The sequence below is a fragment of the Zea mays genome, chromosome 1, assembly GCF_902167145.1.
Source record: "Zea mays cultivar B73 chromosome 1, Zm-B73-REFERENCE-NAM-5.0, whole genome shotgun sequence".
Lineage (NCBI taxonomy): Eukaryota > Viridiplantae > Streptophyta > Magnoliopsida > Poales > Poaceae > Zea > Zea mays.
The window spans coordinates 50608514-50632052 of NC_050096.1; the positions used below are offsets into that span (position 1 = coordinate 50608514).

The 23539-nt window shown below is 51.5% G+C and overlaps 1 protein-coding gene across 1 annotated transcript in view; it reads left to right on the top strand.

Annotated features, from left to right (window-relative positions):
- Window positions 1-10259, top strand: part of LOC118471883 (protein SUPPRESSOR OF QUENCHING 1, chloroplastic-like) — a 90429-nt gene extending 80170 nt beyond the window's left edge. Inside the window, exons 26-28 of the mRNA NM_001395056.1 lie at window positions 8838-9085; window positions 9218-9367; window positions 9902-10259. Of these exons, the coding sequence (NP_001381985.1) occupies window positions 8838-9085; window positions 9218-9367; window positions 9902-10078 (575 nt within the window). The 3' untranslated portion in view covers window positions 10079-10259. The remainder of the gene's footprint in view (window positions 1-8837; window positions 9086-9217; window positions 9368-9901) is intronic.
- Window positions 10260-23539: the final 13280 nt, after the last annotated feature.

Below are 23539 nucleotides of genomic sequence, written 5' to 3' on the forward strand. Positions count from 1 at the left end.
GCCGCTTTTCTTCAGCAAATCGCCGCCATGATCAAGACTGCTCAGGATGCTGAGCAGCAGGTTGCTGCAGCTCGCGCCCGGGTCCAGGCTGCCGCGGCTGTTCTTGAGAAGGAACGGGCCATTGCCGCTGCTCTGGAGGAGCAAGCTGTCACCGCTGCCAAGCAGATGACGCCGCCTCCGTACACTGGCGCTTTCTCTTCTTCGACGCTCGAGCCCTCTGGCAGCTATGAGGCGACCGTCATCGCCAATCTGCACCTACAGGCTGCTGGCGTTCAGAACATCCGCTCTTTGGTTCCAGTGACCCTCGAGCCCTCCTCCACCAACTTTGCAACCTGGCGCGGCCATCTTCTTCTTACCCTCAAACGGTATGCCTTGACGGATCATGTACTTGCTGACTCCTCCTTTCCCAACGACCCGACATGGGATCGCATGGACAGCATCGTTCTGTCTTGGATTTTTGGCACCGTCTCCATCGAGCTGCAGGAGCGCCATGGTACGGCTCGTCAGGCGTGGCTCGCCCTTGAAAACCATTTTATTGGAAATCGCGAGACGCGCGCTCTTCACCTCGACGCCACCTTCCGCAACTTTGTCCAGGGCGATCTCACTGTTGGTGAGTATTGTCGGAAGATGAAAGGCTTCGCTGATGCTCTCCGACCTCGACGCCCCCGTCTCCGACCGCATTCTGGTGCTCAATGTCCTTCGGGGCCTGAACCCCAAGTATGCCAATCTCCGGACCATCATCACACGTTCTGTTCCCTTTCCGACTTTTCACAAAGTCCGGGATGATTTGGTCTTGGAAGAGATTGTTGCAGGGGCTATGCCTCCTGACCCTGCGGCCAGCGCCCTGTACACCTCCACTGCAGCTCCATCGGCTTCATCACCAGCCCGTCCTCCTGCCCAGGGAACTCGCCCACCTGCCCAGGGTGGTGTGCCGGGTTCGAGCACTGGTCGTCGCAACAAAAATCGCCGTCACGGCCATGGTCGTGGTGGTGGCTCACCTTGGCCTTCCGTCTACAATCCCTGGATAGGTACAATTCACATGTGGCCTGGATCCATGTCTGCAGGATCCTCCCCTCGCCCCGGACAGCAGTACCGTCCACCAGCTCCGTCGCAGTCCTATCTGGCAGCACCAAGTCTGCCTACCCTGCAGGCTGGTCTGTAGGCTGGACTGCTTGGACCCCCTCCTGCGCCCATGCCGGCACCAACAACACCTCCTGCTCCTCAGCCCTGGTCCCCTTGGACTGGATCTTGGGATCAGCGTGCCCTCGCCAACACCTTCAGCACAATGACTCTTCAACCGCCGGCCACAATTACGGATTGGATTCCTGACTCGGGCGCCACCAACCATACCACACCTCATGCTGGTAACATCTCCCTCTTTCGACCACCTAATCTCACTACTCCTTCCTCCATCATTGTTGGCAATGGCGCCACTCTCCCTGTCTCCTCAGTAGGCGACACGGTTTTGCCAGGACCTTTATATCTTAATAATATTCTCCACACACCTCATATTATTCAAAACCTTCTATCTGTTCGTCGGTTTACTACTGATAATTGTTGCTCTATGGAATTTGATCCTTTTGGTGTCTCTGTGAAGGATCTTCGCTCCAAGAACGTGATTATCAGGTCCAATAGTGCTGGCCCACTCTACACCCTGCGCCTGCCTAGTTCATCCCCATCGACAACTTGTGCCCTGGCTGTAATTTCTACTCCTACTTGGCACCGACGACTTGGTCACCCCGGCATCGATGTTTTGTCCCAACTCACTAGCTCCTCCGTCATTCAGTGCTCTCATAGTTCCCTTGATTTATGTCATGCCTGTCAATTAGGCCGTCACACTAGATTACCTTTTTCTAGTTCGTCCACCTGTACTGAGCAACCTTTCGATATCATACATTGTGATCTATGGACATCCCCTATTGCTAGTGTGTCGGGTTATAAGTACTACCTTGTCATCCTTGATGATTTTACCCATTACCTGTGGACTTTTCCCTTGCGTCTTAAGTCTGATACTTTTGATGCTCTTTCATCCTTTTTTGCGTATGTCACAACGCACTTTGGTCGCTCCATTAAACATTTGCAGTGTGATAATGGGCGTGAATTCGACAACTCCTCCACTCGCTCTTTTCTCCTTGCTCGTGGTACTCTTCTACGCATGTCTTGCCCCTATACTTCTCCTCAGAATGGTAAAGCCGAGCGCATCATTCGCACCACCAACAATATCATTCGTTCCTTACTCTTTCAGGCTTCCCTTCCTGCTCAATATTGGGTTGAAGGTCTGCACACAGCCACCTATCTTTTGAATCGCCTTCCCACCAAAACTATACAAGCCATCTGTCCTTATGCTGCTCTCTTTGGCACCATTCCATCCTATGATCATCTTCGGGTTTTTGGCTGTGCCTGCTACCCGAATATCACTGCTACTGCACTGCACAAACTCGCTCCCCGCTCTACCAAGTGTGTCTTTCTTGGTTATTCTTCCAACCACAAAGGCTATCGATGTCTTGATCTCTCCACAAATCGTATCATCATTTCCCGACATGTCACCTTTGATGAGGCAGATTTCCCCTTCTCTGTCTCGCCCCATCTAACTAACAACTTGAATTTTTTGGATCCTGAGAGTGCGCACTTGTCCCCTTCAACTGGGACTTTGCCCTCTTCTGCAGGTACCATGGCGTCCCCCTTGGTGACCGGTTCTGGTTGTGGCTCAGTGGCTGATCTGGCAGGACCCATACCACTCACACTCGTCTCAGCCTCTACACCGCCTGCGCCGTCCCTGTCTTCTCCAGACCAGGACTTGGTGCCTTCTGCCCCTGTGCCGCGCGACCTGGCTCCAGCACCAGGAGTTGCCCCGCTGCCCCTGGTGGTTCCCTCCGGGTCTGGCGGTCTGCAATCACCACCTGAAACTGCTCCGACGCCCCTACCTCTGCGCGTGTACACTCGTCGGCACCAGCAGACTACTTCCCCTACAGATCTTCCAGTGGTTGGTGCCTCTGGTGCTTCTGCAATTCCGATTGAGCCTGCACCAGCACCTTCGCCGCTGTCTGGACTTCCTCCCGGCGCTGTTCCTACGCCTATGGTGGTCAACAATCATCCCATGACCACCCGGGCCAAGGCTGGTTTTCGAGTACCGGCCGCCTTCACTACTGCAGCCATCTCCCCCGAGCCAACTTCAGTTCGCCAAGGTTTGGCTGATCCCCTATGGCGTCGTGCCATGGAAGAGGAGTTCCAGGCTCTGGTCTCCAATAATACCTGGAAACTTGTTCCTCTTCCTCCAGGCGCTCATGTTATCACAGGGAAATGGCATTTCCGTCACAAATTTCATGCAGATGGTTCTCTTGAGCGCTACAAAGCACGCTGGGTATGTCGAGGATTCACTCAGCGTCCTGGGGTTGATTATGATGAGACTTTCAGTCCGGTGGGCAAACCTGCCACGGTTCGCACTGTTCTCTCGATAGCTCTGTCGAGGGATTGGCCTATCCACCAACTTGATGTAAAGAATGCGTTTCTTCATGGTACTCTCTCTGAGACAGTCTACTGCAGCCAACCTGCAGGTTTTGTTGACCCTGCTCATCCCACTTATGTTTGTCGTCTCAATAAGTCTCTTTATGGCCTGAAGCAAGCACCGCGTGCCTGGTACAGTTGCTTTGCTTCTCACATGAAGACTCTGGGTTTTGTCGAAGCCAAAGCAGATACCTCCCTGTTCATTTTTCACAATGGCACTGAGACAACCTACTTGCTTCTTTATGTTGATGATATTATCCTCACTGCATCCAGTTCAGCTCTATTGCAGCGTGTCATTGCAGCACTTCAGACAACTTTTCCCATGAAGGATCTCGGACCTCTACATCACTTTCTTGGTATTACAGTTGAGCGACGACCGGCTGGTCTTTTCCTCCATCAGCGTACATATGTACTTGATATCATTGACCGTGCAGGCATGACTGGTTGCAAACCTTGTTCTACACCGGTTGATCTCCAGTCCAAGCTCGCTGCTGACAGTGGACCTGCTGTTCAGGATGCTACTCAGTACCGGAGTCTGGCTGGTGCTCTTCAGTATCTAACATTCACCAGACCTGATATTACATACGCAGTTCAACAGATTTGTCTCCATATGCATGATCCCCGTGAGTCCCATCTGACTGCTCTGAAACGTATTATTCACTACCTTCAAGGTACGGCTGATCATGGTCTTCTTCTACCACGCTCCACATCTGTTTCCGAGCTTGTGGTCTATACTGATGCTGATTGGGCTGGGTGTCCGGACACTCGTCGCTCCACTTCTGGTTATGCGGTGTTTCTTGGTGATAATCTTGTCTCCTGGTCCTCCAAGCGACAAAAGGTTGTCTCTCGCTCTAGTGCTGAAGCTGAGTATCGTGCTGTTGCCAATGGTGTTGCCGAGGCTTGCTGGCTGCGTCAACTCCAAGAACTTCGCAGTCCTCTTCATAGAAGCACTCTTGTTTACTGTGACAACATCAGCGCTGTCTACTTATCCACTAATCCAGTTCAGCATCATCGGACGAAGCATGTTGAGATAGATCTCCATTTTGTTCGTGAGCGGGTTGCTACTGGTGAAGTTCGTGTTCAGCATGTTCCTACCACCTCTCAGTTTGCAGACATCTTCACAAAAGGGCTTCCTTCCTCCGTGTTTCTTGAGTTCAAGTCCAGTCTCAACATTTGCAGTGGCTAGATGTTTTGACTGCGGGGGGGTGTTAGACAGTTTTGGTAATATTCCTGGCTGCCTCCTGCGTGAGGCTCTCCTATCCAGTCTAGTATAGCAATATAGTCTTCTATGGCAACTAGAGGTCTCTTCCTTAGATAGACAGATATGCTGTACTAGTATAGAAAGGAGGATTTCTATCTTTGGTAGGTTTGGTCTGATTGGCTCCAGGCTGCCGCACCCTTCCCTGGTGCACCACCTGTGTATGCCTATATATTGTAAGGCCTGCTGTTCAGGATGCATTACCTCTATCAATATAGAATATTGCCCCATTCTCCTTTTCCAATAAGTACCCCAATAAGCCAATGTGATAAGCTCCTTGAGAATTAGATTTCCTGCAAGAAATCACCTCAACTCTGCCCCAATCTTTCACAATTTGATGACAGACCCCAAGTAATTGTTGTCTTGTACACCTTTTGCTAAATTCAGAAACAGATGGTCAGGTCTTTGATATAAGGCGACATTTCCGATGGCACATGAAAAGTGATGTCGTGTGTCCAATAGGCACGAAGAAAAGATGAATTGGTTGGCTGGCACTCTGGCGATGTTTTAATTTGCTAGAAGACACTGCATTCATTAAAATGACCATTTCCAATCTGAGATGAAAGAGGAATATGGTGAAAATGTCAAATTTTCCGGTGGATTTTTCTTCTTCCCCCCTCCCTCTCTCCCGCAACACCACCATGCTCGGCCCACACCACCACTTTGCCCCTAGTCTCCATTGTTGTGCATGGCTTGCCACCACTGCCGGCCTGTGTGGCGCGTAGGGATGTAATATGGTTCGGAAAATATCCGTCTGGATCCAGATTCGAAGATGGTGAACACTGGTTTGGATAGAATTTTCGGATAACGGATACGAATACGGATATTTTGTTCGGATATCGAATTCTAATACAATATTCCTGATATCCGTCGGATATCGAATATCTGGATATCTTCTCGTATATCCGGATAGTTTTGTGCATTTTGTTGATTTTTTTAGAAAGAAATTAATAATACACAAATATCCTCATAAATTTATGAAATTTTATGGAGGCATAACATATGTCCACATATAATCCTCCAAAATATTTGGACCATAAAATCTATAATATGGTAGTGTTTCTTTCATTTCACTTATTGCGTGAATTACACGTGAAATCACTCTAAATATCCAAGTTTCAACATAATCAATACTTCACTTTATTATTTTTATGTGGAGACTTGGGGTTATATTCTTATAGAATGTTTATTAGTCTTGGTAACTTATTTGCATTTTGATGATTTTATGCAAAATAAATTAATAATACACATATAGCCTAAGAATTCACGAATTTTTACAAAAGCGCGACATATGTACACATATAATGCTAAAAAAATGTTTGGACTCAAGGAGTGGATAAATGATTACAACTATGATATGTGTGGAATGATGTCTTACACGGTATCCGACAAAAAATCGTTACCGATTAGTTCCGTATTTGACACACAGCTATCCATATTTGTATCCGAAAACATTGGTATTCGTATCCGAAGCTATTCGAATTCGAATCCGAATAAAAAATATAAAAACAAATATGGTTTCAGTGATATCCGTCCGTATTCGATCCGATTACAAGTGGCACGTTCTGCTTGGTTGCCCCACTCACCGCCACCGCCAGCTGCTGCCCGTCGGGCCACCCGTGTCACCAGTTGCGCATGCACCCCACTTGCCACCACTGCTGGATGCAGCTCGTCAGATGCAGTGCGACGTCGGCCGCTGAGAGCCCATCTTGCCGCTGCTACTGACATGCCCGGCCCACACCATTGATTTGAGGAAAGAGAGAAAATAAAGGGGAGAGAGGAAGGAGAAACGGTTTAGGGCCTGATTGGTTGTCTTCCCAGAGTAGCCTGTCCCGTATCTAGGAACCAGGACCCAGCAGGCCATGCTCTGTGCATGCAAAAGGGGTATGTGTTGAAACTGTTAATTGGATAGATGGGCTAACCCTAGAGGGTAGCAATATAGTCTTACATGGGCCTGGCACATGGGCCACACCATGTACACTAACACTCCCCCGCAGTCTGAACATCCGACGCAGCGGAGTTCACAGACTGGACTAAAAAAGGAAGGCGAAAAAGAAAGGCGTGCATTGTGCATTACACAGATGTACATTACACCATAGGATCCCCCCACAGCCGCAACTACCCACTACTGATGTTGAGGCTGGAGCGAAACTCAGCGAAGGTCGAGGACGGAAGACCCTTGGTGAAGATATCAGCAAATTGAGAGGTGGTCGGGACGTGGAGGACCCGAACAGCACCGGCGGCGACATAATCGCGGACGAAGTGTAGATCGATCTCTACATGCTTGGTCCGCTGGTGTTGCACTGGGTTGGTGGAGAGGTAGACCGCGCTGACGTTGTCGCAGTAGACCAACGTGCTCCTGGAGAGTGGACAGTGAAGCTCGACGAGGAGCTGTCGGAGCCAAGCAGCCTCCGCCACGCCGTTGGCCACGGCACGGTACTCCGCCTCGGCGCTCGAGCGGGAGATGACCGGCTGGCGCTTCGACGACCAGGACACCAGGTTGCCGCCTAAGAAAACGGCGAAGCCGGAGGTAGAGCGCCGAGTGTCTGGGCACCCTGCCCAGTCAGCGTCGGTGTAGACGACCAGGTCGGAGGATGTAGACCGGTGAAGAAGCAGTCCGTAATCGACGGTGCCCCGGAGATAGCGGAGGAGGCGCTTGAGAGCCACGAGGTGGGGTTCCGGGGGTCGTGCATATGGAGACAGACCTGTTGCACAGCGTAGGAGATGTCCGGCCTGGTGAAGGTGAGGTACTGAAGGGCACCAACAAGACTCCTGTACCCGGTGGGGTCCTCGACGGGGTCACCCTGGGCCTCAGAGAGCTTCGCCTGTGTGTCGACTGGGGTAGAGCAGGGCTTACAGTCAGTCATCTTGGCCCGCTCCAGAATGTCAAGAGTGTACTGCCGCTGGTGAAGTAGGAGTCCGGAGGGACGAGCCTCAGCAGTGACCCCCAGGAAATGGTGAAGTACGCCCAGATCCTTGACCGGAAACTCCCGCTGAAGCGCGTCGACAAGGCGGCGAAGAAGTGACTGACTGGAGGCAGTGAGTACAATGTCGTCCACGTAGAGAAGCAAGTAGGCAGTCTCTGCTCCATGATGGTGGACGAACAGGGACGTGTCTGACTTGGCCTCCACGAAACCCAGGGTCACCAAGAACGTAGCCAGTCTGGAGTGCCAGGCCCGGGGGGCCTGCTTGAGGCCGTAGAGGGACCTGTTGAGCCGGCAGACCATGTCAGGGTGTGAGGAGTCCACGAACCCCGCCGGCTGACAGCAGTAGACGGTCTCGGTGAGGGTGCCGTGCAGGAAAGCGTTCTTGACGTCGAGCTGGTGAACTGGCCAGGAGCGAGCAAGGGCCAGTGAGAGCACCGTACGGACGGTGGCCGGCTTCACAACCGGGCTGAAGGTCTCATCGTAGTCTACTCCGGGGCGCTGAGTGAAGCCCCGAAGGACCCAGCGAGCCTTGTACCGCTCCAGGGTACCATCGGCCCGCCGCTTGTGCGTCCAGATCCACTTGCCGGTGACGACGTTGGTGCCGGGCGGACGGGGCACCAGATCCCACGTCTGGTTGGCGACGAGCGCCGAGTACTCCTCCTCCATCGCCCGACGCCAGTGGGGGTCCAGCAGGGCGGTGCGGACGGAGGTGGGTACCGGAGAAGCTTGCGAGTCTCCGGTCGTGGCAGCCAGGACCCGGGGCGGCAGGGTACCAGCCGCGTGCCGCGTCACCATCGGGTGGATGTGCCGCGGGTCGCGGTGAAGGAGCGGCGGGTGGTACACCGGCGTCTCGACAGGTGCCGCGGGTGGCCGCGGCGGAGGTGTAGGTGTCCCTGGCATCTCGAACTAATTGAACTTTTTTTCTGTATCCATTGGCCACACAACACCAATTGAACTTTTCTGTGTCCATTAGCCACACAACATCACTTTCCATGTCCTTGAGCAGTTTTGGCCTTGATACAGTTACTACTTGATAAATACAGCTCTTGAGATTCTACATTGAATTTTTTCCTCATTATCCTTTGTGTTCTGCTGTACTGCAAACTGAAAGTGAATATAATACAATGGTGTAACTGATATATGTACAGGAAGGCTTCTTGTAGCAGATACAAACAACAACACAATCAGATATATAACTCTTAGTGACAAAGGTGCTGAGGTGAAGACACTAGAGTTGATCGGAGTACAACCGCCATCACCAAAACCGAAGGTGTTGAAACGCCTAAGACGGCGATTATCGGCAGATACAGATGTTATTAATGTCGATGGTGGTTCTTCAAAGGAAGGATTCTTGTCTCTTGCAGTTACAGTACCTGATGGTTACCATTTCTCCAAGGTCATCAATAACCATAAGACATTGTTTTTTCTTATCTTACTTGCAAGTTTGCATTATTCATGGTAGTCACTAGTGACTGTGTGGTACAGCATTCAACAGTGCTTGTATTAAAGTTTTTTCGCTGAGGTGTAGGAAGCCCGCAGTAAATTTGATGTGGAAACAGAGCCGCCTAATGCAGTTGAGATTGAACCAGCGAACGGTTTTCTAAACTCGGAAGGGCTGGCATCACTGAAGTTCAGAAGGATATCATCATCCTTGTCAATGGGAAGGATAAACTGCAAGGTAGTGACATGGAATCAGCAATGTCATTTATTAATTTGTTAGATTATTCGCACTACCTTACTTTATCTCTTGCCACATGAATCAAGATGTGACAAGTGACCAAGTCAATCCTAGAAAGGAATGGGAAAGCATCTTAATAAATACAGAAATAGTGTTGTAATTAATTGGTGCCATTTGATGGCGGCAGTGGTAAAAACTGCCTCAAGGTAGGATGATATGTGTAAACAGGAGTCAAGTTGTATTATAGCTGGTACAAGTTCCCTGCTAGGAAAATAGTCAATAAAGACCATCCTATTCATATGGTCGCCATAAATTTGTGTGCATTCCCTGCTGGAGTTAGGATGCACGAGGCTCTGCTGTACGATATGCTATGTGTGCCATTTGTTGTTTCTTAGTTAACAAAGTACTGTGTTGCTGATATATTTTCTTATCAAAGATTTACTGGTTGCACAAATAGATAAAAATCAACTAAAGGAAATCTTTTCCCTTAGGATTATCAGATTATGAATGAGTATGTTCTATTCTATCTTGTAGGTTTACTACTGTAAAGAAGATGAAGTTTGTCTCTACCAATCGATTGCTTTTGATGTCAAATTCCGTGAAGAGGCGGAACCGAACCCAGCACAAATTACGCTATCCTATACTGTTTCGCCAAGAGATAATTCAGGTAGCACACAACTACTGGCTGCTAGAAAGAATGCCAAGGTGTAGTCAGACTCACGGTGATTTTTTTACTTGCATCATTGTATTGATTGTCAATTTGGCCCCAGGCCCACAATGGCAAGTGTTTCAAGATTGACTTCTCCTGTATGTTGTATAGCGACATGTTGCTTGTAACCCAGCTTCATTGTCTCCCCTCAGCACAACAGTATTAATGGAGTAGTTTATTGTCAGTTCATTGGTTGCTTGGAACACCGTATGGAGTCCATTTGTTGGAACCCTGTTAACCCTAATGATTGATGAATCGAACAATTTTATTCCAAACAAAGAGTTGTGGTGCTTTGCAAAACACTGCCTGCTTGCCTATCTGCAGCACAAAATCTCTTGACAGTATAACCTTTTCAAATCATGGTCTTGCACATGCTCCCTGTCCAAATAATAAAACAAAAATGATGAGTGCAGGCATGTGCTATGAAGAATTCAGTTTTGTCATGGTAGCCGTGCATTATGGTTATTTGAATATCTCTGAATGGCGCAAGAAAATGTGTATGTCTGGAGACACAAGAGCAAGATTAGCTGGCATCCTTTTACAACCAACACTAGTGGTAGCTCCCTGAATTGGTGATGGTTTCTGTTGCTGATTCATGATTGATGGCACTATACAATTAGCGATCCATGATGGTCCGTGGCCGCAACATCGCGTTTGGGACAGGTGGAAAGCACGGGATCCATGATTTCGTTTCGGTGTTGCCCAGTTCTTTTTGCGATTCCAACCTTGAGTTTCGGAAGGCAGCTGGCACGTTTCTTTGACCTGTTGTGTCATGTACTCATGTTGTACCGTCGACACCTGTGTTTTTTTTCCCGCAATATCCTCCTACCATCTTTCAAAGGATTAAGGCCTTGTTTGTTTGTGTCGGATTGTACCCAGAATCGTTTTACCTAATCAAAGTTTATATAAATTAGAGAAGCAATTCGGTTAGGAATCGTTCCGACCCACCAATCTGACAGAAACGAACAAGGCCTAAGGTGATAGGTTTTGTCCGGGTTGGAATCCAGTGAATTAGTCTGACAATTCCAGTGGGACTCATGAGTCATGACTAGACCAATGATCTGATTGTTTATGCTATTCCACCCTTAGAACCCATGGATTAGGCCATACCTGTCATGTGTTTGAGCAGTGGCATGGACCTCACTTCTCCATGTGCAAAGCAGGCCCCTGTTTCGGGTCATCATGTTTATGCACGAGCAGCATTTTCGCTGTCTGGAAAAACATAAAAATGTAGCAGCATATAGCTGTTGGGACTGAATAACGGCTCTGTACTTCATCAGTAAGGGGGTTGTTTGGTTACTTTAGTCACTTGTCTAAACTCTAGTCCCTTGAATTCCTCGAATTTCTATTTAGGAGCCCTCCTTTAGTCATACCAATTGCCAGTTTATTGAATATAAGTGACTGGAGTTTAGGAGATGGGAACAGAACAGCCCCTAAAAAGGTGCAATTTTAGTATAGTGCTGAGTCAAACCAGATTTAAGTTTAACTAAATTTGTAGAAAAAATGTTAATACCTATGATACCAACACTAGGTTCGTTATGGAACATATTTTGTTTACCTATTTTGCGTACTAAATACTCTATTCTACATTGTAAATACTCTATTCTATAGATATTCGGTTAAACTTTAGATAGTTTTTAACTAAAAATAAATAGTTTGACTAAAAATAGATAGGACGGATGCAGTAGCTGTCTCTACACTACACAGGCTGTTTCTGGACCATGCCTTCCATTAGCTTGGTTGTTGGTAACCCTATCAACCTTGTTTTCTATGATGAAGTGTAGCTTGGACTGCATAGTAATCAGCTGACACGCCATCTTTTGTATGACCAGCACAAGACGACCCTCTCTTGGACTAATGAGCATGCTCGATCGATACGTCCATGCACCAAGCGCCAGTGGGAGCCGGTGGCCACTGGCCAGGGCCTGTTGGGCCCTGCCACATTTTTGTCAGGAACAGTCCTGTTCAGTGAAACCTGTTCATCAACATGGCTCGATGGCATCTGATGTGGCCGGCGTGGCCTTGCGGAGCCAAGACAGAGGCTGAACCTTGAAAGTAGGCAGTGTCGTGCCCTGCAAGTGCAACTGCAACCAGCTCAGCCTTGGGTTTATGTCATACCAGGGTAAATCTGGCTCAAATGTGTGTTAGTATTAAGTCTCACATATATGATCACTCATGGTACAGAAATTAATGTCACATCTTTATTACATAATAGAAGTTCTGTACAAAATAACTAAATAAATTACATCATATAGCGACAACGATCATTCACAACCATAGTTGACTGGAAGATGACGGACTATACCTCTTCGAACTCATCGTAGCATCCTTCATGCTCCTTATCTTGCGCTATCTGTTCTTAAGTTGATGTGATTATAGCAAGTGTGAGCTCTTATATGGTCATCGCTCAGCAAGTATTGTAAAATTGTGTTTGACTCACTTCTAGTGGGGGCTCAAGTGTAAGGCTTACCAAAAAATGGTTAAGGCTGAGCATCGTTTTTAATTTTGTTGGTCAAAATTTTATGAGCAATTACTAAGTATAAGTTTTACATTCTGCAGAGTTTGTGCATCTTTACCCACAAGTCGTATTACCCATTTACCAAGGGGTCTAGAAACCCCATTCATCTCTACCGAGGAGACGAGGCGAGGTAGCACTACAAAGCATTTATAAAGTTCAACTAGCTTGAAAACCCCGCTATGGTTTCTTGAAAAGGGGCGATATAGGAATCCCTCGTCCAAAAAACCATCGCAGCATGATCGACCTGAGAACCTTCCTATACTGGCAGCTCCTCATATCGCCCTTGCCTTTTTCGGGTAAGGTAGTTATGAATCATCTAGGCCCCTTAGTGATGTTTTGGTAATTAATGACAACTATTTGTGGACTAACAGTTCTTAGAGAAATAAGAATGTAGGTTGGACCACAGAGAACAGAAAATCTTGGAGATTTATAAGCATTGGTTGTGGATCAATTAAAGGCAAAGGTATTGTTGGAGCGAAGGCGAAGACGCTACCCTTCGCTCCAGAACTTCGTCACCTCACTACACCAACGAAGACAAGATGACCGGCACGGCCCACCCTTCGTCACCTTCATTGCAAGACGAAGGCCAGACTACGGCAAAGTCTAGCCGTCCCACGTCCTCACCTGGCCTGGAGGCCCACGTGGGATTCAGCCCACTGTAACAGGCCACGCACGGACAAGCGTGTTACAGATCTGATTTGTAATAGCTTTTCTATAATGACGGTCTGTAATCCCTCCTAATGGGAATGTTCTAGGGATAGTCCAGGTGCTCGAGGGCATAAACGTCCTTACCTTGGAACGTTGGGCACTCGAGTACCTATAAATACCCCCATACAGTGCCCTTGAGAGGCCAGATTAACAGAACTATTGCCTTTCATCACCGAACTTTGCATACACTCTCACCACCCACCCGTTAGATTAACTTGACCCCGAGAGCAAGTTCCAACATTTCGCGCCCACTGTTCGTGCTATGAACAAACCACCCGCGATGGCATCCAAGAGAGCTAGTTCGAAGGCAGCCCCATCCGTCGACGAAGCAGTGAAGGCAGCGCTGCTAGCCGAGAAAAAGGGCAAGGCCCTCGCAGACAACACACCCCAAGAAGCCTGCGATGACGAAGCCCTCAGCAAGAGACAGTGACACGAACACCCCACTCCCGAATGCACCGCACGCACCTGCAGCTCCGGAGGGCAACCACAAGCACCGCCCCCAGGCTTCGCTCCACCAGAGGGCGAAGACGCAACAGAGGACGGTGAAGTCATCGGCATCTCAGCCAAAGAATAGCTACAGCTACGGGCCCTACGCATCAAGAACCGCAACCTCCAAAAACAGAGAGACATCCTCGAGGCCAAGCGCCAGCGTGTCACCGCGCAAGCCAAGGTGCGCCAGATGATACGGGACGAGGAGCAGAGAGCCCGGGAGCTCGAGCAAGAGATCGTGCTCATGCAGAACAAAAGCCAGCACAACCTGCAGCACGACCCCACCCTACAACAGCGCGTGTCAGTCGAGGACTTCTTCATACCCCAGCGCAGACCCTTCGTCCCGCATGCCGCAGCTTTCCAAGGCATCAATTACCTTGACGAGCGAAGTCCCCTGGCCTTGCAACTCCAAGCATCACCGTGGCCCGCCAACTTCAGGGCAGGGACCTACCCAAAGTACAACGGCAACACCGATCCAACACAATACATTATGACCTACCAAGTTGCCGTCGCATCGGTCGAAGGGGACGATGCCACAATAGCCAAGTCGTTCATCATCGCCCTCGAGGGTCCAGCCTTGACCTGGTACACCAGGCTGTCGCCGTTGTCCATCAACTCCTAGAAAGGACTCCGGGACAAGTTTCTGCTAAATTTTCAAGGGTACCGACCCGACACTGACGCCTTGGCCGAGTTATCACTCTGCAAGCAGCAAGAAAAGGAAACCCTAAGGGAGTACTACCGCAAGTTCCTGACTCTCAAGTCCCAACTGCCTTCGGTCGACGACCACATTGCCATACACTATGCCATCAGTGGCCTTCGGGCTAGCGTCCTATACAGTCACTACATCAGGGACCCACCCAAAAATCTCCAAGAGCTCTATCAGCTGTTCGAGAAGTATGCCAGATCTGAAGAGCTCCATCAGCGCAAGGTTGAGTCTCAGAGGAAGCCTAAGGACCCTCCGCAGTCCAGCCGAACCTGGACAAGGCCTTCGCAGTCAGACTCAGGACGGGACAACCGCAGTCAACAGCAGGTGCACAACATAGCCAACCAGCACCCCGCTGGCGAGGCCGCTCGCCGTCAAGAATATCCCCCAGGGCCGCGAAGGCGGCACGCGGGGCCAGGGCTGGGGACGGGCGCAACAACCGTGCAGATTCTACTGCTTGTTTCACGGCGAAGACTACGCACACCCAACAAGGGATTGCCCTGAAACAAAGGCCACCAAGGACAGAATGTCTCGGACACAACCAGCCGACAATCAAAGAGTTGTCGCGCACACTTATCACCACCACCAACCATATAACAACGTCCATATCCAGCACCCACCCAACCACGCATATCAGCATCATCAGGAAGTACAAGTCCTCCCACCCCCGCCTCCGCCTCCGCATCACCCAAACCCACACCACCAAAATCACCCACCAGCGCCAAAGCAGGAAGACTTCGCCGATCAGCCGTATCGCGGAGTCATCCACATGATCACCGGAGGGTCCAGCATAGACTTCGAGACGAAGCGGCAAAAGAGGGATCACTATCGGAGTGTCAACCATGTCGCCCTCACCGGCCCGGTGGTGCAAACAAGGTGGTCACACGTGCCACTGACCTTCGATGCCAGATGTTGATCTGCGCAGCGCACCTCATATCGACACCATGGTAATCAACTGCAGCGTGGCTGGCTGGGACCTACACAAAGTCCTAGTTGACAACGGTAGCCAGGCGGACATTATCTTCCTGCACGCCTTCAACCGCATGGGCATCAGCCATAGCTTACTCAAGCCTTCAAACAACCCCCTATACGGCTTCAGCGGCAAGGGCACTTTCCCTGTGGGCAAGATTGAACTACCCCTGTCATTCGGCGCAACACCCAACACGCGGAGTGAGCAGATTACCTTTGACATCGTCGACATGGTCTATCCCTATAACGCCATAATGGGTCGGGGCTCCATCAATAAATTTGAAGCGGCCATTCATGGATTGTACCTCTGCATGAAAATTCCGGGTCCACAAGGCGTGATAACGGTTTACGGTAACCAACAGACTGCGTGTAACATTGAGAGAGACTTCGTTCCAGGTCAACGGAACGTACACTGCCTTACGACACATCGCGACGTCTCCGAGGCGACCTGCCCAGCCGCCGACGAGAAAGAAAAAGCACAGCTACAGAGCAACGACGGAACGAAGACAGTTCCCCTCGACCCAGCGACGCCCAAGCAAACGGTCGTCATAAGCGAAGACCTAACTTCGCAGGACGAGGAGAAACTTATCTCCTGTCTCTCCAGAAACAGAGACGTCTTCACCTAGTCTGCCCTCGACCTGGTCGGAGTCAGCCGCACCGTCATCGAGCACAGTCTGGGCATCGACCCCTCGGTGCGCCCAAAAAAGCAGCGGCTGCGCAAAATGTCCGACAAAAAAATAGAAGCCACCAAAGTCAAAGTGCACCGCCTGCTGGAGGCCAATTTCATCGAATCAATCGCCTACCCTACGTGGCTTGCCAATGTAGTCATGGTGCAAAAGAAAAGCGGCAAGTGGCGCATGTGCATCGATTTCACTAGCCCCAACAAGGCCTGTCCCAAGGACAATTTCCCGCTGCCTCGGATCGACAAAATAGTCGATAGTGCAGCCGGATGTGAAGTCATGTCACTTCTCGACTGCTTCTCCGGCTACCACCAGATATACATGAAGGAGGAGGACAAGGCCAGCACCAGTTTCATCACACCCTTCGGCACGTACTGCTTCATCAGGATGCCGGAGGGACTCAAGAATGCTGGGTTAACCTTCTCTCGCCTCACCAAGACGGTGCTAGAGAGCCTAGTAGGACGCAACATTTTCACGTATGTGGACGACATCGTCGTTGCCAGCAAAAATAAAGAAGACCACCTGGCCGACCTCGCAGAGACATTCGCAAACATGCGGGACGCACGACTTCGCCTCAGCCCCAAGAAGTGCGTCTTCGGGGTTCGCCAGGGGAAGATACTGGGCTACCTGGTGTCGCACCGCGGGATCGAGGCCAACCCGACCAAGATTCAAGCAATCATCAACATGACACCCCCGCAGTCAACCAGGGATGTCCAGCGTCTGACAGGCAAATTAGCTGCCCTGAACAGATTCATCTCCAAGTCCACAGAGCGGAGTCTACCCTTCCTCAAGACACTGTTTGGGGCGAAAGACTTCGTGTGGGGACCAGAACAGGTGGCAGCCTTCGCATCACTCAAGCAACACCTGTCAGACTTGGCAATCCTCACTAGTCCAGACCCCTCGCTGCCTCTGCTGCTCTACATCGCAGCCTCACCATATGCAGTCAGCGCGGCCCTAGTCCAAGAGCAAGACAGAGAGGGCACGACCCGGCAGTGTCCAGTCTACTACGTCTCCAAAGTCCTCACGGCCTCCAAGTGCAACATGACCGAATTGGAAAAAAATCTCTTATGCAGTCGTCATCGCATCGCGCAAGCTGCGCCACTACTTTGAGGCGTTCAAAGTGCGGGTCACCTCGGACAGGGGACTGGGAGAACTATTCAGAAACCCGGAGGCATCCGTCTGAATCGCCAAATGGGCAGCCGAACTCTCTGGGTACCACATCACTTTTGAACCCAGGACAGCAATCAAGTCGCAGGTCCTGGCAGACTTCATCGTCGACTAGACCGGGCCGACACTGCAGCAAGAAGAACCTCCAGAGAAGGTGTGGACCATCCACTGTGACGGCGCATGGTGCCATGCGGGAGCAGGCACGGCTGCAATTATCACGTCACCCACAGGCGTCAAGCACAAATACACAGCACGCCTTAGCTTCGCCTTGGAATCCGACAGATGCACAAACAACATAGCAGAATACGAAGTCATCATCCTGGGCCTTCACAAACTGAGAGCGCTCGGTGTCACCACCTACATAGTCAAGACAGATTCCAAGGTAGTTGCTGGCTAGGTCGAAAAAGAATATTCAGCAAAAGACCCCGCACTCATGCAGTATCTCACAGCTGTTCGCAGTCTCGAGAGATAATTCAAGGGCTTCACCTTATAGCATGTGGACCACGCCAGGAACGAAGAGGTCGACGCGCTGGCTAAGGCAGCGGCCAGAGGCGAGACCTTGCCCTCCGACGTGTTCTACCACGTCATTGGCACGCCAGCCGTCCGCAACCCAGAGGGCTTACAAGTAACCAACGATGCCGAAGGCCATCGCATCGTCAACCTCATTATGACTGAAGATTGGCGGGCCCCAATAACCCTGTTCCTGCAAGGATATTACCACCCAAGTGACATCAACGAAGCCAAGCGCCTCAAGCACCGAAGCCGGGACTTCGCTCTAGTCGGGGGCCAGCTATACAAGAAGGGGATCAGTCAACCCATGCTAAAATGCGTCACCGAAACTGAAGGCATTCAAATCCTTCGCGAAGTCCACAGCGAAACCTGCGGCTCCCACTCAGGACCTAGGGCCCTCGCTGCCATGGTGATCCGTCAAGGATTTTATTGGCCCGCAATAATCTGCGCCGCGAATCGAGTCACGAGGTCGTGCGAAGCTTGCCATAAGTTTTCTCCCTACTCGGGCAACCCTTCCCAGTTCACCAAGCTGATCGCCCACACATGGCCACTTCAACGCTGGGGGCTGGACATTGTCGGGCCACTACCTACGGCTCAAGGGAACCTCAAGTTCACCTTCGTCGCTATCGAATACTTTACCAAGTGGATCGAGGCCAGGGCAGTATCCACAATAATGTCGAAGACCGCCCAGAAATTCTTCTGGCAAAACATTGTTTGCCGATTCGGAGTCCCGTCTGAGCTCACAGTCGACAACGGCAAACAGTTTGACAGCCAGGACTTCACGGATTTCTGCCTCTCCATCGGCACCAAGCCCGTCTTCGCCTCGGTATACCATCCGCAATCTAACGGCGTCGTCGAGCGCGCCAACGGCAAAATCTTCATCGCCATCAAGAAAATACTTCTCGACGACAAGAAGGGCAAATGGGCCGACCAACTACCCAAAGTGGTCTGGGCACTAAACACGACCGAATGTCGGGCAACCGGATTCACACCTTTTCGTCTACTATATGGATCGGAGGCCATGACGCCGTAGGAAATAAAGCATGGGTCACCCCGAACAAGCGCATCAGCGGTCCCCGACGTTGACGAGCCAACGTCTAAAGACCTCATCGATGGAGACCGCGTCTTCGCCCTGCAGGCCCTCAACAAGTACTAGGCCCAAACCAAGGTCTGGCATGACAACGCGGTCGTCCCAAGAGAGTTCGACAAAGGAGACCTCGTCCTCGTTCGGACCACCCGGACAGAGTCACGGGGCAAGCTGGAGCCAAAATGGGAGGGTCCATTCATCGTCAAGATGAAGACATCCCCCAGCGCATACAAGCTAGCAACAGCCTCCGGTGAAGACTTTGAGCACTCCTGGAACATTGACAATCTCCACAAATTTTTTGTCTAAACATTTAGGGCCCACGCGCCCTTGTAATTCACCAAACAATGTCATTCCGGCCCACACTCTTTTCCTCCCGAGGGTGAGGTTTTTAACGAGGCGGAGCCATGTAATATACCAGCAAAAACCCCCGCAAAAGCTAAAACTCAGACGCAACGTGTCAAAAAAGACCGCTACAACGGTCTTCGACATTCGACCACTCCGAAGTCACCGCGACAGGTAGCGTAGACTACCCTCGCGTGCGACACTCCGCGCAAAAGTCGCCTAAGGGTGCAGCCGAAATAGCACAACAAGTGTGCCAATCGAAGTCTTTTACTAAAGACTCTCCGTGCAAAAGTCGCTAAGGGTGCAGCCGGAATAGCACAACAAGTGCGTCAATCAAAATCTTTTACTGAAGACTCTCCATGCAAAAGTCACCTAAGGGTGCAACCGGAATAGCACAACAAGTACGTCAATCGAAGTCTTTTCCTAAAGACTCTCCGCGCAAAAGTCGCCTAAGGGTGCAGCCGGAATAGCACAACAAGTGCGTAAATCGAAGTCTTTTATTTAAAAGACACTCCGCGCAAGTCGCTCACAGGTGCAGCCAGATCTACGCAAGCGTGCGAATACGACCAATAGGCCACATCATACAAATTACAGTTACATACAATCGGCGAGGGCATCATATGTTACATCGGCTCAACCTTCGGGATAATACCCATCTCCCTGTAATTGAACAACATTATCCTCAATTCCTCACCCTCAAAAAGATTTCGCAGCTCCCCTTCACCTATGCTCGCCCCAATCGGCGAGGACAACAATTCTCATTTACCAGTCCGGTCCACGCGAAGATGGCCACGCTCCATCCCCATACGATGACGCCTACCACTTCACGAAAATTCACTCACACTGTGTTTCGCCACCGCCCTTCGCCGCCTATACCCAGTACTCGCACTAGGCAGACCCTCGGAACCCTCTACATGCGGCGAAGGCTCCGCTGCAGCCACATCTAACACTACAAAATAATCCAAGCCTTCATCCGAGGACTCCTCCGTCAACGAAACCAAACTCCCAGATTCACCATCATACTCAAAACACTCAGACACAGAGCCAAACAAATTATCATCGGCAGGCACTACGGTTGAGGCCGCCACAAAATCAGTATCGATAGCAGTGGTTGCTTGCGCAGGCCCAAACGTCAGAACCTGCGCAGCAACCGAGGTTCAGTATCACAGAAACAAAAGTTTACACTAAAATCCCTAGCCCCTATTCCGCCACCTACGAAGGCCCTGAGTCTTCGACAGCCGGTTTGGCCTCCACCTTCGGGGTGTCTGCACCCGTCAGCGCAGTGGCTGGCGTGGGGTCCTCGCCAGCTCCAGTCGGCGCGGGGGTCACCGAGGGGCCCTCGCCTGCATCGGATGGCGGCGCCAGCTCCACCGCCGATGCCTCGGGCAGCGTGCTGTCCAGATCACCAAGGTCCTCAACCTCTTCGTCACACGCCATCTACAATAATAGCACATTCATTCAGCAAACCACACACACCCACACATAATCACACAAATGCACCTTTACCTGATCCATCGCCCGGTCAGACCTCTCTCGAACAGTCTCTCGGCCGTGAGGGCCCCACATCCTATCAAAAAGAGCCCTAGCCGATCGCTTCAACACTCGGTCCTCGACCTGGAAGATTTCGCGCTCGAAGCCTTCATCAGACTGGTCTAAGGCCTCGAAGTGCCCGCACCCCTCACGGGACAAGGCATTCACGGCCCCCTCACAGGTGACAAGGGAGGCGAAGGACATGAGGGCCCGTCACAATGGTCGGGAGCACCTCTAGCTCCTCCTGCAGCCATCCAAGGAAGCGAAGGCCCACCTCCTGACCGGGCGCTTCGAAGGGCGCGGTCCACGCACCCAGCTCCCGGTACGCGTCCACAAGCTGAGTATGCGTCCGCTTGACCTCCACGCGCGTCGAGGCCTCCGTCTTGTCCAAGCGGTCGCGTAGGTTGCAGAGCCTCGTCTCCATCTCCTCAACACGCTGGCGAGCGAGACTAGCCTCCACCCGCGCAAGCTTGGCCTCGGCTTGCGTGGACTGCGCCTCAGCACAAGCTTTGTTTGCGTCCCTCCTCTCCTCCGCTAACTGACGCCTGAGGTCCTCCTTCTCGGCCTCCGCAGCAGCCAGCCTCTCCGTCAGCCTGTGGCTCTTATTCTCCGTAGCCGACTTGTCTCGAACAACATCCACATGCTGCGCTCGGAGACGCTCGATCTTGCCCTCGAGCCGTTGCCTCTCGGCAGCAAACTCCGAAGACAAGGCGTCCGACGCAACATGGTCGGCGAAGGCGGCCGCCTGCCACAGAAAAAACATCAGATTCGCAACCACATCAAGACAACGAACCAACGAAGTCTAAGACGACTTACATGCTTCAGCTGCTGGTACACAATGCCCGCCACGTCCCTAGCGGCGGCGACCGACGAAATCTCGCTACTGGTGCAGAATTTGGACCATGGGTCCTGCGAAGTGCCCTTCGCTCCAACCACCGCCACAGGCAAAGTAGCCGCCACCAGAGACGGGACAATAGCTAGCTGCCCCACATTCGACCCTGCACCATAATCTTGTTCAAGACCCAGTCTACAAAAAACTCTCACCAACAAGGTAATCATCCACGCAGATGTCCGTATCAAAATCGGCAACGCCCGCCGCCGCTTTGTCGGTGCGCACCGGCAACGGAGGCCTTCGCTCCTTCACGGGCTCGGCCGAGGGTGGCTTGCCCACGCCAGGAGCAACAGCCCTCGCACCCACCGAAGGCTTGCTGGGCCCGGGGATGGCCGGCTTCGCAGCCGGCGGTGGCTTGCTACTGCCAGGGGCGGCAGACTTCGCGCCCCCCGGACCTTCTTTGCCTCGCGAAAAGGGTCCCCGACCCTAGTGACCGCCCGGTGTTTCCGCGCCGCTTCTTGGCGATCCTTCTCCATCACTGCCGATACAACAGCAGCAATATTCCGCCCGTAAGGAAAAATCTTCATTTCACGGGCCAAATGGGATGTAAATATGTCCTCGTCGACCGCCCGGGGAATTGGAACGTTCCTTTGCCATCGACCCCTGGTAACCTCCAGCATTCGCGTCGAAGACTCCTGGAGCTCGGGCGAAGACATCCTTCCCCTGAGGGCCGCGCAAGTACCCATCAACTCCACAGTTGCAGTACCTAATTTTCTCTTCTTCACGGCCGGCAACCTCCCATGAAGAGCCTTCACCAGCCGCAGCCGCTGGCTTCTTCCCGCGGCGATCGACGGCCACAGCAGCGTCATCCCCAGGATAGTCGCCGTATGACAAACGATTCAACTCGAAGACCCGATTCAAGCGAACGTTGGATCCACGAATATCTCAACTCCACAGGGCCTCCGTCCTCGGCACATACCGCCCCACAATCTTCATAGCCCCGTCCTCCACTTCACGCACGAATACGGCTGGGTCATGGCTGCACAGATCCAACGCGAAGGCCGGACTTCGCACTAGCTGCTCGCCCAAGGAGGGCATTTGGCGAGGACATACTTCGCCCAGCGCCCAGCCATGCGCCAAGGGCCACACTCCATAACCGATGAATTCCTCAACCAAATCATGCCCACTACTCATGCAGGCAGCACACCAGAGGGCCCCTTCGTCCCCATCATCCTCTGCCACCTCAAACGGCGGAAACACCACATAACAGTGGGAGCACATCACAGCCGCAGGGAGTCCTGGGAGGTCTTCAACTTCGCCTCTCGAGACATAAAACCAATAATCATACTAGTTGCCCTACTTGTTGCGGGTGCACGGAACTAGTTCCACAACTTCCGCCGAAGTCTTCCCGGTCCTCGGCGTGAAGGTGCACGATCCAAACTGTGCAATCTTGCTTCCAATTTTTCTCTTCTACCAATGCAGACAATAATTCTTGGCAAAGACCTCTACGGAGGGCTGACCGCCATACGAAGTCACCGCCCAGACATACTTCGCCAAGGCCACCACGGCATTAGGTGTCAATTGTTGGATCTGTACTTCAAACCTCTACAAGACCTCCGCCACAAAAGGATGCGCAGGTAGACGAAGGCCGGCGATAAAGAATGCCTCAAACACAACTAACTCACCCTCCAGCTCAGGAATCTCCTCCGCCCCTAAAACTCACCCAACTCCATTCCCAAAGTACCCCAACCACTGGATGTCTTGCACGTGAACCGAGGAGATCCTCGGACGACAATTCGACCAACGACTTATTCGCAGCAGATGAAGAAGAAGACGACATTGCTTCGTACCGTCGGCGGCGGCGCGCGGTTTGCTTGAAGCAGGCCAGATCTCCTATGAAGAGGAACAAGGAGGGTAGGCGAGCGGGC